The sequence below is a fragment of the Mastigoproctus giganteus genome, chromosome 4 (assembly GCF_048544385.1).
Source record: "Mastigoproctus giganteus isolate SK-2022 chromosome 4, ASM4854438v1, whole genome shotgun sequence".
Taxonomy (NCBI): domain Eukaryota; kingdom Metazoa; phylum Arthropoda; class Arachnida; order Uropygi; family Thelyphonidae; genus Mastigoproctus; species Mastigoproctus giganteus.
In genome coordinates, this window is record NC_143578.1 from 225,877,928 (window position 1) to 225,894,176 (window position 16,249).

At 40.2% G+C, this 16,249-nt stretch overlaps 1 protein-coding gene across 3 annotated transcripts in view; it reads left to right on the top strand.

The window, feature by feature from the left end:
- LOC150087442 (uncharacterized) overlaps positions 1-16,249 on the top strand; it is a 667,812-nt gene that overhangs the window by 469,945 nt on the left and 181,618 nt on the right. For all 3 annotated transcript variants that reach the window (XR_016546883.1, XM_090372072.1, XM_090372073.1), the window contains exons 15-16: positions 2,588-2,731; positions 14,134-14,514. Coding sequence is in view for 2 of the 3 variants with exons in the window: in XM_090372072.1 (XP_090228198.1) it covers positions 2,588-2,731; positions 14,134-14,514 (525 nt within the window). In the remaining variant the exon portion in view is untranslated. The remainder of the gene's footprint in view (positions 1-2,587; positions 2,732-14,133; positions 14,515-16,249) is intronic.

A 16,249-nucleotide genomic window follows, 5' to 3' on the forward strand; every position in this document is an offset into this window, starting at 1 on the left:
TCTAATTTTTCAGTGATTATATGAATTTTTAGGTTAGGTTACAGAGAAAATTCTGGAGTACAGTTTGGTTTACGAAAATACTGCTTAAATGTTAGGCAGTTTAAAGAAACCAGTTGCCTTCTCGATCAGTAGAAGAACATTTGGGTGCCCATAAAAACTCATACCGAAAGTTGTGGATAAAACATACCGGAGCAGTTCTAAGAAAATCTCCTGACGTCTCTCAAAAACATGAATATGAACGATGATAATTCTCACTGTGATACAGTTCATATTCATGTTTTTCGAAAGATGTATCAAGCTTTTCTTTTGACATGAATAATGTTAATTTGACTTCACACCCCCATCAGGAGAAGGTGTGGATGGCACTCAGAACGTCCTGATAGAAAAGACAACTTGTTTCTTCAAGCTGCTTAACTAAACTCTAAAGAATAAGCCTTTATGGGTGAATTAATGTATACCAATCTATGTATAGAATTCTCAATGTACTTTAACTAGAGAATATTAATTTCTGTACTATTCTTTCATAAAGAAAACTTTCTGCTTCACATTAGCTGCTCACCACGGTGAGAGAGAGAGAGAGAGAGAGAGAGAGAGAGAGAGAGAGAGAGAGAGAGAGAGAGAGAGAGAGAGAGAGAGAGAGAGATTTTATTATCACGTATCTGTAATCATGGTTTAATAGAACTCTTCCCTTCAATGCCAACAAAATAACGAAGTACAGTTAATACGTTAAGATGATGAAAATGAATATTCTCCAAACGACAGTCCCTTAACTCTGGGGATTTATACAGGATGATGACGTGGTTTCCCGTTTCCTTCCACGGCTGTGTATATGGGTCTGTATCTGAATATCTGTGGGGAAGAAAAAAACCCAGAATAACTGATGGCAACCCCCCCCCCCGAATCTCTGCCGGGGACCGGCTAAAACCGAGCAAAAAGAACGTCAATGATTCCTCCAGTCTAGGACGGAACTCGAATCGAGATGTTTCCAAACGAGCGCCTAGTGACTAAACCACTACATAAATAAAAATAAATTAGAGCAAAGTTAGAAATACAACAAGCAATGGGGAATATGCTTCCCATCTAGATGTTTAGACAAGCTATCAGTATATGTGGATATGGTCTTCAGTAAAGAATTCTGGATATAGCGAACAGACCTGGGTAAAAGACTCAATCTCTGACACTGCTCCTGATGCATTAGTGCGTGGCCACCATTCGGAATCTCATGTCTGCTGGCGGTTGAACATCTATTCGGATTGACGTGCAGGGCTTGTGGACAATGGTAACATTTTATGAGGAAGGAATCTGTCAGATTAACAGAGGCGATTTCGACTGCGGCATAGCGAGCGGGTCCTTACGACGAAGGTACGGAATCCTCTAACAGCATATCTCCCAGAAGGATGGTTGTGAATATAATTTCTGGCAGGAGGTTAACGTGATGATGGGGCGTTGATCTTTAATTAAGGCTGGGAGTTTCTATATTGCACCTCAACATCAGACGAATGGCTAGACGACCGCCTAGGCTTGTCGTCTGATGTTTAAGCGGATGCTTATGGTTCCAGTTCGCCCATTTTAACAGTATAATCCGGCCGCAAATAAATGGTTTTAGACGTGTTCTCGAATATGTAAAGCGCCTATTGTCTTCACCAGGTCCGTTTGTCTGTTCGTATATAACAACTCGACTGTAGTGGGCGAGTTTTCATGTAATTTTTTTTATTTCATATTTTCAGTTTGTAGTCATTCAGTTGGGATCATTCAACAAACAGAAAGATTTGTTGAATGATCCCAAATTTCATTAAAATCGGACCAGTAGAAAGTAGGAATTTTATCGTAAAATTTGGAGTTTTCTATAATAGTAGAAGAAGAATACAGTTTACACGGAATTGCGAAAATCAAATTTGCTACCGCTGATGGTTTTCTGTTGCTGCCAGAACAAGTCGCTCACTGGAAGCATATCCCATGCGTTCCTTCACAGCTTAAAACTTCCAAAATCCGCTTTTGAAGACCGTAACATACGATAATCTTCCTCTCCCCCGTACTTATTTAATTGTTTATTCAGTTTTAACTCCCATACTGCATATGCGCTGTTTACGTTACTTTATTTTACTTGATTTCAGTTTGTTTATCTTTGTATAGTTTTAGAGCTGTTATTCGAGCTGTTTTAATTCTAAGAGCGACAACTGCCGTTCAGTAAATTTTCATTCAAGTTTACGCAGAGTAGTGATCGTTATCCTTCCTACAACATGTTACACGACTATGGAAGGTTGCCCTACAGCTGATATATTTTCCGATTATCATATAATTAAAGTTTATGCGAAATACTGTGACCTGTATTGTTTTGTGTTAGGAAGCAGAATCGTAATTCACTAAAAAATATTTACTGAGAGGTCATTTTTACAGAGGCCACGGTAGGAGATTTATCGAAAATGACCATATCTAATTTTATACATACGCACGTATACAATGAGGCTTTTGCAATAGTCATTATAATATTTTTATATATTGTTTTCATTAAACTGCATACTGCTACCAAATCCTTAATTTTCATTCGAATGTGCATGTGATATCTCGTCCTCACATATCTATTTAGGCCCCAGTATCATTATGAACATCGCACGTCATCAGCTGTTAACCTTTCCACCAAGAATTCCGACCCCGTTATGGACTTATCCTCATCGCGTGTTCTATCACTTCAAGGTCTCGACCTCAGTGTATCGAACAGGCTTGGTCAAAAGTAAGTATCTCCCGTTACCACATATTATATATACATGTATATATATACACATATATATATTTATATATCATATACAAGGTGATTTCGAAATGTCTGGCCAAAGTTGGGAAGTAAGTTCTACTCACCACAGCAATGAAAAAACTTTACATGAACATAAGTCTGTAAATGCCTCCTTGCCGATGACCGAAAAGTGCTGATGTCAAAGCCATCGAACGCTTGAAAGCGTTCTGAGACTTCCACGTCAAAACAGGTGTTCGAAATGATCTCCTTGAGTGATAGAGAAATCAACAAGGCTGATGAAAACATTGAAAACTTTGCAACAGCCAGCCAAAATGCGCACCAGAACACTTTCTTCTTTGCTAACTGGAATTTCATTCTAGAGCTTTTACGGTGTTCTCACATGTAAAATCCATGAGATTCAAATCTCGTGAGCGTGGAGGCCACACAGTCGGCCTGCTTCGATCTGTCCAACGGCCAGGATAATAGCTGTTGAATAACTCGTGGCCGGTAAAATTGAAATGTGGGGAAGCCCATCATGCATACATGTGGACATGTGTTGTGTCTTATGTACGGCGGCATCCGAACTCCGCCATGGTACCCTGTGATGAATACAAAACTCTGTAAAATGAACAGATATGAGTATGGTGTTATTTTTGCGAAGTGTGTTCTGTTCTTTTGTTGTTTCTGCCCACTTAACTACTAGGGAGCATCGATCACCAGAATGGTTGCTCACTGGTATCCGTCCACACCACGAGGACGCAGGCCACAAAATACGCGTACTGTCCCAACATGCACATGTGGACATGTGTATATGTAATGGGCGGCACCTAGAACGTTTGTACAACTCCGCCTCGTGTCTCTGTGAAGAACAGTATCACTACAAATGGGCCAGATATGTGTGTGACGTAAGTTTGTGTGTATTGCATAAACTAAATGCTTGTTCTCATCTGTATTGGTGCATTTTCGAGTAATGAAGGCAAATGATGCTTCAATAACTTCGTAATTGTTGCCGCCGAATCTAATTTTTTGTTTAGACCTTGTGTAGTGCCATCGTAGCAGTACGTGAAGTAAAATCAAATAGTCGCCAATGAAATAGTCGCCCACTCAATTTTTAAGGCGAGCGGTTACCGATGCCAAGATCGAATAATCCTATGAGTTTTACTCTGCCCGTAGATTTTCATTATGAAAATTGACCTTGCCTGCTAAACTACACTTCTTTTTTTTTTTTTTTTTTTTGTCCAAGCCGCCGAAATCTCAGGAAACGAAGCGGCAGGACCTGCCAGAGTAAACTAAGTCTACTGAGTTCCTGGCCTGCCTCCACGGGGAGGCACCTCCGTAGCCAGGTGGAAAGGAGCAGCAATGCGTAGCACACGCTTCTTGATTAGACCGGGGTTCGAGCCCGTCACCACCAAATACGGAGGATGCGGAAAGGTCAGCGAATGACCACTGTATATCCCGGAGCAATATGGCCTTAGTTGCTAATGCTCCAAATAACAAACAAACAACAAGCCTCCACGGGGCGTAAGTGGGGCAACGTTGGATGCCAACAGGGGCCCAGCGGCTAAATGGCCAGAAGAACAACGGTACACAACATTACACGATCCAAGATCCATACACTTTTAAATCTCTGGCATTTACAGTGTACTGTAATACATCACACGGTAAACTACGCGGAGATGGGGGAAACCCCTGGTGCCGCTTGACCCTAAATATACTTACACTTCATTTGTAAAGAGAACAGAAAAATGAAGTGCGTTCAGTGAGAGGGCCGGCACTTGCTGTACACAATAAGGGTGCCGGTGTTGCTCATGAAGACTCCTCCATACTGTTGCTTGTGAAATATTTGACCTCCGTAGCTAACTTCTTGTTGTGATTCAAGGATACTCCTAAATTTGGTTTTTCTAACTTGGGCTCGGCGGTTCCCCCCTTCTCTCCGCCAACCACCGTTCAGAGATGGTGTCCCGACAGGAAAACGTTTGAGACCACTGATCGTCGTCTTAGAGAAAAAGGACTCAAACATTTTCCTATAGGGACACCATCTTCCTTGTAGCACTCCTGGTCTCCCTGCAGTTGCCATTTACACAGCCATATGTCAAATGCCATTTCAGCATTTGAATAGCGATTCATTTCCATGATAATCTGTAATCAGTTGAAATAAAAATCAGTTGAATAGCACTATTGACAGTATCACTATCACCAAAAGTAAACGTGGCTATAACTCAGCAAAGAAGCATTTTCAGACCGAGATTCATAGGAATTTTTTCATCGTTTTGGTAAATAAAACTTAATACCCAAATCACATTGTATATAAATGGTGTTTCGTTAGCCCCTGCAAAGAAACTTCGACAGTGTGTTCTTTGACTAAAAATAAAGAAAGAACGTTTCTTGAAAAATAAATCCGAAAACTTTTACTTACTGAGTTACAGCCATTTGCAGTTCTCTAAACTCTTTCCCAAGTAAAATTAACAATATAGGTTTTGAGAATGAGAAGTCTTACGCACTGAATTTAAATTTACATTTTATTGAATTATAGTTGGTTATAGTTGCAAATTGAATTATAGTTGCAATGTACAAAGCCCTCTGCCAAGTTTTCTCATTTATTAAACTTCTGAAGATCACGTTTCGGTCCATTGTGGAAACTTTCATTGGGATAATGTAGGAAATATTAAGGAAATACTTTTTAGCAGTAATCTTAGGGACGATCAGCATCGGCTGAGTGCTCATACAAATGTGTTTCTTAGTAATTCACATAGTAATCACAAAAAATACGCCCACCGGGCTAGCCGGGTGGGTAAAGTGCCTGCCTGGCAACCCAAAGGTCTCGGGCTTGGATCAAAGTACTGCAAAAACCTTGGGAGGTGCATTATGGCCACAGAAGCCGATGCGCCAACAACTACCAAAAAAAAAAAAAAAAAAAAAAAAAAAAATACACTCATTTGAAATCATGTTTTGCGGTTAATTGGCCAGAAATATTCGCAGTACTGTGAAAAGGGTTTTGTAACTCGCAAGTGTAATTCAGTAAAACTACAATTTTAATTCAACATGTGGATTAAGTGTTTCCTCATTCTGAAAATCATTATTGCATATGTTCCTTGAAAACAGTTAATAAAACTTAAAATGGCTGTGCAGTAATTACACGTTTTCGGACGTATGGTCATAGAAACGTTTTATTTTCAGCCACAGAACAGACCCCCCCTTTGGCTGAAAGGGGGGGTGTCTCCTTTCAGCCAAAGGAGTCGATGTGTTCCTAACGCCTCGATATTAATATATTGAACCGATAAAATTAAGGATAGGGACCCAAAATCTAGTTTTGTACTGGGCCCCACAAGCGTTTGTTATACGACAGAGAAGAATAATAGGTGTACTTGTATACATATTTTATACATTAAGCTATTTGCGAATCGAAAGGGTTATTTTTTTTTTTATTAATTTTTGTGTGCGGCCCCAACAAAACTATGGCAACCCAGCGTTTTACATGGGTAGATAGATACAGATAAAGTCCATTAGTGTAGTGTAGTGGCGTAGATGTATTGCAGTGTAATGTCGGGTTATGTTGTATGTGTTGTGTGACTTGCCACTTAGCCCAGCTCACCGTAGCAAGCTGCCGCGAGCTACCTTCCATCTCTGGCACGTGGAGCAGGACCAGGGACTCCATCTAGCACAGGTATGCAAATACCAATCTGCTCAACGTTTTGATGATCATAAAAACACTCTAGCAGTGTGAAGAGTATATAGAGCAAGGACAGAAAAGGTAAAAGATAAAAGAAAGAAAGCCAGACAGAACAGAAAAGGAAAAATGGACATAATGTGTAGTGTTTCTTGTCAAACGGCACCGGGGTTTCCCCAACTCGGTGTAGTATATACTCTGTATCGCAGTACGAACTATGTAGATGGCAATCTGTGTAAAGTGTAAATTATGTTCGTGTCAAACGGCACCAGGGATTGCCCCATCTCCGCGTTGCTTTCATTGTGGGGGTAGTGCAGTTCACTACAAAGGCCAGGGGTTTAAAAGTTATGGATATTGCAATCTGTGTAGTGCATTGTTGGGTTGTGTTCGTCTGTTATTCCTCCAGCATTTAGCTGCGGGGCCTCTAGTGGGACACACTTTTCTCGTCCACTGCCACGAGGAGGCAGTCGGGTATAGTAGGAATAGATATAGTCTCTGGCAGAGCAGAACCCTGGACTGCGCTTGAGCCTGCCATTATTAAAAAAAAAACCGCAGAAGGCTATCCACCTGGAAATCGGAAGATAAAGGGATAGAGGGAGTACCCCTGTGAGGGAGCCTATCTTCCACAGGAGGGGACTGTCAAGGAAAAACGGACAGTGGAAAAGACTATGGTCGTTTTATAATTAATCTCGCATTTCGTGATGAATTGGTAGTATTGTACTACAAATAGAATAGCGCTTCTCATGAGAGTATGGTTATGATATTACTTATTTGTAATGTGGTGCCACATCCAAATACTCGTCACGTTTATTTCTTGACATCCTATGATTGAAAGGACAGAACTCCCCCCATCAGTGCAGCACTGGACAACCTAGCAGAGATAATCATTTCGTGAGAAGAAATGAGGGATGGAAAGTGGTTCTTTGACAGCTAAATAAAAATTAAAAAAGAAATTTAAAGAGTTCTTGCAATGATACATCGCTGTCTGCCACTCTTTTGGAGAGGTCTTGGTTCGATTCCCGTCGACGATGGATTTGTAAAGTCCTCTTCAATCGAGTTGCACTTAGCCGAGCCCAGGTGGAGGGAGTAGTATTCTCCCCACGAGTTATTCTGGCTTTTTAAGCCTACACAACATGCATATCGGCCCATGAACACACATTTCTATAAAAATGTTGGATGCCGATATAAACTTAGTTTGTTTATACATTACACGGATATCAACGACAGGCTTGGGTGCAGTTAAAATAATTTGAATTCGAATTTTGCCTATAATAGGACTTGACATTCAATTGGAGGTCACAGTTTTTTAAAGCTACATAGGAGGACGGCTCCTGGTGCATCTGGTGACAGTGGCATAGTGTTTTGCGGAGGGCGCCACCGGTGGTTCCCGCATCTGCACTATGGTACTTTGTGAAGAAGTACAGAATCTCTGTAAAAGCCAGAAAAATGTAATGTCTGGTTTATGTCAGAGTAATGTTATATTCTTTTGTTGTGTATCTGGCTGCTTGGCCGCAGAGCCCCTAGTGGGATCCCAAGTTGCCCGCCACCACTTCTGGGAGGTGAGACAGGCTGCCCATCATACTCTGGCTAGCCTTTACCAGAGTCGCCTGAGCTTCCTGACAGAAGCCAAGTTTTAAAAAAAAATAGGAAACATAGAATGGGGGTATATGTAAGACGGGACAGAAAGAGGAGAAAGGAGGGCGGACAAAGTTGAGGACGAGTTCCCCCCCCCCTTTGTGAAGCGAAAATAAGGGTCTGGGGGTGCGTGTTAAAGGTGTAGGAGACAGCCCTGCATGATCACCAGAAGCCAGGGGACTCTGTATTCCGCACTTGTACATAGCCAGCTGTATCCAACCCTTGTGGGTTGGAGTCTAAATTGCACCCTCAGGAGTTCTCCAGAGTGCCAGCATCCCGCACCAAAACGGTACCAGCGGTGTTTCTACCCTTAAAGGGTTAGCAAGTTGTCAGGGCAGAGTCGTCTAGCAGATACGAAGCTAACCCACACCTGTCTGATTCATGCCCTGGGGAACATAATCCAACATTGTTCTCGTTTCAGCAATCTTGGCTCGCCTCAGTGCGAAGATTTCCTGAGCATACACGGTGTGCCTTGTACGTGTTTTCATAAAGCAGCAGTGAGGACTCTTGATTACGTGGGTTCTTTTGAATTGTGGTAAAGAATTTGAGTCTGCTGTTGTCATAGGTAGGGCACTCATACATTAGATGCCTCAGGAGCCTTCGCCACAATGGCACTGCGGGTCTCTTTCAATCCCCATAACAGTAAGTTTCTGACGGAAAGGACCGTGTCCAGTGATGATAAACGTCACGTGAAGACCAGGAAAGAACCAGGATGGGGGGGGGGGATCTGAGTGAGTTTCGTTTAAAGTTGGAAGGAATCGTCTCGTGATGTCTCCTTTCTGCGCGGTTTCCCAGCTCTGTTGCCATATGGCTTATAGGTATTGGTTGATTCTCCTCTTCTCTATCTTGGGGTCATTTGCAAGATCCAGCTGGACATTTAGTATTTCGGCTGGCGTTCCTTTCCTAAGGTAGTAGAATAGGCTTCGCCTGACTACTTCTAGGTAGAGTGGCTGACATCCTGTTAGAACTTGCAAGGCAGGGGGTGCTAACAGTGCGGCACGCCCTGCTAATTGATAGCAGCATGAACCTTTGAATTGTATCCAACTTCCGTTTGTTTCTGGCTAGTGCAGCCTGTATGTACGAGGTGGAGGCACCGTAGCAAACTATCGAAACATAGACCGCTTTGTATACGAGGGTCAGAGCTTTGTGCTTCAGGCCCCAGTCGGCCATGCTCACCCTCTTGATCATGGCGGCGTACTTCTGGATTTTGATGGTTAGTTATTTCAGGTGGTTATGGAAAGTAAGATCCGAGTCAATGTAAATACCTAAGTATTTAACCACTGTGTGCAGTCCGATGGGAGTTAAACTTAATTTCATTGTAGGCGGTCTTCTAATTTGTAGTCTGCCTTTGAGAAGAATGGATTTTGTTTTTGTAAGGTTATGCAAGGTTGCCCAGTTCTGGAGCTTCACAAGCACTCCATTTGCAATTGTTTCTAAGGACGCCCTAGTGTCCGCACGCACAGCAGGATAAGGTCGTCCACAAAGGTCAAGGGCTCACTCCCCCCCCCTTCTAGGTCCAAGCCCAAGAACTCGTCCAGGACAATAGACCAGAGAACGGGCCAAGCACAGAGCCCTGCAGACAGCTCCGGTGGATGAATCTAGTAACTGTCTGATATTTGTTAGTAACTCGTGCTTTTCTGTTGGTTAGGTAAGACTTTTATTAGGTTAGTAGAAACATTTGATTGCTGAAGCCTCTGAAGTACACTGAGGCAGATATAGCCGTAGCAGCTGATGTGCCATTAAACCTCCATAACAACAACAACAATGAAGTACACTGGGCCACCACAGGCAGTCTAAAGCCCCAGAAAAGTCCACCAATACTGTATAGCAAGAGAGTACTTAAAGGCAGATCGTTGCTTCGTGATTAAGATTGTTGATAGCGTCTTCTGTGTTGCAGCCTGTTTTAAAGTCATATTGTTTATCTGAGGAGAGTTGTTCCTCGTAGCAGGCAGAAAGTCTAAACAATGCATCTGAACGTCGAAACAATGTCAGTTCACAGACAACTCATGCTAGTTCCAAAGCGACTCCTTGTGTTGCTTGTTCCTATATTCCTAAACTAACAAAACAGCTTCTTGCGCTGAAATCTTCTGAGGCTCTTTGTGTTGCAGTCTTCTGGGGCTTATAGTAGCTCTTTTTGCTTCTAGTTCTTGGATCGCTGCTCTTTGAGAACTCCCAAAGCAGTTCCTCGTGCTGTTGAAAACTGAAATCAAAATGCGGAACAGATCCTCGCTAATGTATTCTAATGTCCTGAATATTGGCTCCTTGCGTTTTATTTCTGTGGGGACGGTCTGTAATATCTACCTGTATCAACTTTTTGGTTGATACAAGTTGATACAGGTTGTCGAAATTGAATGCGAAATGTATTATAGCCTGGACCTGGAGTTTTGTATATGGCGCAGATGCTATTGGTATCCGAGTAGCGCCTACACGTAGTAAATAAAAAAAAAGGCCATTTGCAAATCGAAATTTTCAACCTATGGGTCGCGCGCGGATATGTGGGGGGTAACAGCCCATCCCGATATAAAATCGCATGAGTTATTTAAAGGTGGCTTTCAATCGGAACCGTTATAGAACCCAAAAGGAAGAAATATGATTTTTTTTTTGCCAATTATTCCGGTTTTTTTGGCTGCCGCCAAACCTAGAAAACAATGATGAAATTGCGACTCGACCTAATTAAATCGCAATCGCAAGGAATTATTTGGAAGGTGTTACAAATGAACGTTTTGATGATTTAATTACTAATAAAATGCAGAAAGGTTCCACATTACGAGTTAGTTCGTTAACTATTTGGTTTTCAGGAGCATTAGCAACTAAGGCCATATTGCTCCGGGATATGCGGTAGTCATTCCCTGACCTTTCCGCATCCTCCGTATTTGGTGGTGACGGGCTCGAACCCCGGTCTAATCAAGAAGCGTGTGCTACGCACTGCTGCTCCTTCCCACCTGGCTATGGAGGCGCCCACACCACATTACTGGTAACGGGTATTTTCATCAAGAACCTTTTCGGCTACTATTTAAAAAATTGCCTTATACTGTTTCTGTTTGTCTCTAACATTCTTCACACTTGTGGGCTATGCAAACCCTAAAATAATGGAGTGTACACATAATAGTAACAGACAAGTTACAGGAGATCAAACAAACCGAAAAAAAAAAAAAAAAAAAAACACGACAAAGCAGTTTCTTAAACAATGTATTAAAGAAATATAGTTATTGCACCTGCAAAGTATGGGGGGGGGGGGCAAATTCTAAAATTCTAAAGATAACAAGGCAGTCAATGTTACTTAGTACGTTACATTTCACGTACATTAGATTTTTATTTCTTAAATTAATTGAATTTTTCGTTTTCAGTGATTAACAGAAGTCAAAAGTAAATAACTATATTGATACCAATTAATTACTAACAATATATAAAAGTAATTAAATGTTTTTACTTCACTGCACATACCTCCCAACTTAATACTCACTCCACATTTTGTAATACTTTGCGATCAACCGCGCGAAAAATACAACATGTATTTAAAGCTCTGAAATTTAATAAATAACACAATTGTAGCATACACTCAACGCTTCTATAATGCAATTTACTTATTTCTTCCTGGATTTTAACAAAAAGTGAAATATAATACGTATTCAACGTTTCTGCTGTGATTAATATAACTATCAAACAGTAATAATTCGTGATTTACGTATTTATCTTTTTTTATATATTTTAAGCAGTAGTGGTTCGAGTATGATCCTGCCCTAGAACAGCTTATCAGCTAGAGGGCTACAATTGCATAAAAAAACTTACAAAATAGTTAGCTACAGAACTTATTATATATATTTCTCCAGAGAAAAGGGAATTTGTGAAAAACATCACTAAATTTAATACACATTGAAAAGACAATAAGATAATACTAAAGTTCTTTTTGGTGAACAGCTAAAACTTTAAAGCAGAGGATGTCCATTAGAATTTGCTTGGAATAAGTTTTGTCGGAACAGGGTCTCTCTCTACATCAGATTTTATGTATTGAAGATTTTCAGAGTATTGTTGGGAACATCTGGTCTATGCTCGTTAGGCTTCTCAATAGGAGCAGGTCACTTCCCTTATTTCTTCCTTCATGGTGGGGCTTGGCTACAATATCTGAGATTCTAGATAAAAAGCCCCTCCCCGTAAAGCAGCGCGATGATACGCAGAGAATCTAGTAAGTGAGAAGTATGAAAACAAAAAAAAAAAAAAAAAAACAGGAAAAAGGGCAATGACTTTTATGCGCGAATTCAGAACATTTTCGTTCTGCGCATCTGCCATATTGCCCATCCATTCCTCCAAGCAGCACAAGGCAACAAACTTGATATTGCCTGAAGCAGTTTGTCCGATTGTGTAGAGGGGACTGAAATGTTCATCTTGTTGAACAGTCAGTTCCAAGAAGAGGTTTCCAGGTTTTACTGGAGAACACATTCGGGTGGCGAGTATGGTGATTGGTAACATGATTAATTCACCTCGTGACCACAATATTTGAGGTTCAGGTGCTTCTTTATGTGAGCTTTTGGGGCAAATGACACTCTCAGGCGATGGTAATATGGTTTCGTCCAGCAAACAGCATTCGCCCAGGTTTTTCGTCCAGCAAACAGCATCTCGACCACTGAACACACGCCATTTACCGACATTATATACGGCGCAGTATGGCCTAAGATGCTAATATGCCTAAAACCCCTACAACAGCACTACTCATTGGTATGGTATTGGTACCAATGTATGGCGTTTGGATATAGCTGGCTGTTAGTCTCCCGTCAGTAACGCTTCCTAACTCTTGTCTAATGGCTGCAAGGGTTTTTTGTTTTGGCTCTGGAAAAGTTGTGCCCAAAGGGCATTCTTTCATCTCATATGTTAATCTTAAATCGTGTGTTCTTTAACTTTTCTGACCTGCGATCTGATAAAAAAGAATAATAATCCTTCCTAATATTATTTATTTTCTTTTATATTTCCGAAGAATATTAGAGCAGAATTTTCAGGGTTAGTGACCTATGTTCAAAAGATAGCTTTACATTTGTCAAATTTCGCTTACTAAAGTAACGTCCGCGGTAATGTAAGTGGACAACTTTGGATTATGGATGTTGTTGTATCATCTTGATATCAACTTTATATCATCGCATAAACTGCTACACTATCTATTTTGATCTTGGAAGAATGGTTATAGAATGGCAGCAGCGAATATAAAGGAGAGCAGGTCACCACCTTTGATAATCTACGAGAGCAGGTCCGAATCTAGGTTAAATCACGATCTTAATACATAAGATCCTTAGACGTATTTTTTGAGAACTATGATTAAATTACTCTTGATGGTGAGATAATATCGGAGGATTAATAGTACTAATTCGGTTGATACAGTGCCAAATGCCGCTTTGAGAAAAAAGTGAACCTTACAGATCTTGTCCATTTTTAGCATAAATAATTTTTCATATTGGTATATCTACTGAAAAGTGATTAAGACGATTATGATGCTGAAAGATGCACTTTTCATGAAATACCGAATGCAACCACTAGATATTTGTCAACAATGGCAGTGAGTATGAATATCAAATCACCAGTGTCCGTTTCGATCACTATGAGCTTCGCCATTCCACCACTTACTTTCTTTCAGTATCTTCATCAACTCTATGAATGTTCACACTTTGCAGACTATTAAAGTTTAAAGCTTTTCTATTCTGTATAACGGTCATTATCATATAATAATTATGAAGGGTAACGGCCAAACACAGTCTGATTCCATTTAACTTTGTATATTATAAGCAAAGATAAATGATGTAAGATAGCATGATGACAAAGATGGCATGTTGTAATTGATGCTAGTTTCACAACAAATTAGTTTCATATCAGCATGAATATGGAACCAAAATATTTTATGTCATAATTGAATCGATATATCAGTATAAAACTTTACATAAACTGAAATAAGATAATTATCAGGTTTTAATTTACATAGTTTGAGGCTTTCTGTCCTAAAATATTATTAAATAATTAATAGCATAACAAGTTCCTAATCTTAACATCTGGTTTGCTCTTGAACAGAATAAATATTTAGATTTCACCTCAAGATTAGTAATGAAGTAATTCTTTTCAGCCCTCATTCGCCACTTATGAATGGTCAACGGCCATCTGTACTCGTAAACCACAAGCAGATGTATTCACCTTGTTCAGAAACCGAACAAACTGAACCTGTAGATTTTTCTACGGGACACACGACACCGCAACCAGATCTGAGAACAAATATGCTCGCTGGAGGAGCGAACATTCATTCACCACCACCATGTTCACCAAACAGGACAAACACGCTGGAGCCCCTGCCTTCTCCTGCATCATTATCATCTTCAGTAGCAGTGTCACCTCACTGTGTGCCATCCTCACAATCATCTTATCCACAAATTCACAGCCCATCAATAACATCGGAAGGCGTTCATTCACTGTCGATGTCTTCGGGAACAAATGAATACAGCAGTGATAAGTAAGTAATTTTGAATTAAGTTATCCCATTATTTTTAATGTTTCAATGCGAAATTTTCCACTCTAAAATACTGAGTTGATTTCGATCTTGAAGAAACGGACAAAAGGTTTAAAACATGGGGAAACAAAAAAAAATCCTGTATGTCATTTGGTAGTAAACACCTTTGCTACGTTATGACAGTTTTCGACAGGATAATGTTTTTGAAAAAGAGAGAGAAAACTGAATCCTCTCTTTTATGGCTATTTCATGCAAATATAATTCAAGTAAAGGAATTATGTAGAGCAACGGTCGATGATATTGCACAATTTATTAGGAAATTGTTGTTGGTTTTACACATAAGGGTAGCGTTAATATAATTCAAACCAGAAGAAACAGATGTTTCTTCTGGTTTGAATTATATTCTAATGCAGGATTTTCAGTAATCTAGATGAAAATCTCAATTAAAAACCCAGGATTTACGCATTTTTCCGGCTGAGAGGTCGGCTAACTTACACATTAACATACTGGAACATATTGAAACAAAACGAATTAACTTAATTAATAAAAAGTGTGACGTCATGGGCTTTAATGACAAGAGCTTAACTCTCTGGGGACACGTTTTCTAAATTTCTGGTATGTGGAGACTGGAATCTTGCTCTAGAGCTCCCGCAAGGCTGCGACTAGTCTCACCATATTATTCTCATTTATTGCACAGACAGTTTTCGAGCTGATAAAAAGTCAGTTCCTCAACAAAGAACTGCCACAATGCATAACAGCAAAATTATTCTGGCTATCATGATAGAGAGCTGCATTTCTTTTAACCAGCAATCGACGATCGCTGGTTAAAAGAAAAAATCCTACAATCTAATCTAAACCCCAACCCCTGTAATATGCATTTATGGCCCCTAGTTCTGGAATTCTTTAAAACATTGAAAATTCCACCTTCATTAATTTTACCACCTCTTCTCAGAGCCTTATAAACCTCAATCAGGTCACCTCTGAGGTTCCTGGCTGGCAAGCTCTGTAGCCCACATAATCGGAGTCTTTCCTCGTTCGGCAGTCCTTTTACCGATCTCAAAATTCGAGTTGTCCATCTTTGGACCATTTCAAGAAGCTCAAAGTCTTTTTTTCCAAATGATATCTCCATACTTGAACACAGTGTTCCAAATGTAGTTTTACAAATACTTTATACAGTGGGATTATGGCCTTTCTATCACTACAGGATAACTTTCGATAAACCATCGATAGGACAATATGGGATTTCCTGGCTACCAGCCTACACTGTTCAGAAATTTCATATTTGCCGTGTCGTTACTCCCAATCCCTTTCTTCTTCTTCTTCTTCCACTGTTTTTAATTCAACCCCACCAAGAGTATAATTTATTTATTTTGGGGTTGCTATTCCCCAAGTGTAACACCTTGTATTTTGCTGCGTTAAAACATCTTTAAAGTCTGTTCTATTCAAACGGTTAGTGCCAAGTAGCGTTCTTGAAGGAGCGCTGCTTGGCACTGACCATTAACGATTCTACTAAACTTAAGTCGCCTGCAAATTTTAATATCAAGCCTTCTATCCCTTCTAGACCCCATTGACTGACATTACACCAATCTGTAGAATATCCATTTATCATAATCCTCCTCCGTCTTCCCTACAGCCACTAAGCTATCCATCTTATAACCTTTCCACTAATCCCAACCTGATTCAGCTTATAAAAAATCCAAATAAACTTTGTCGAAATTGTTCACTACATCTAGTCATG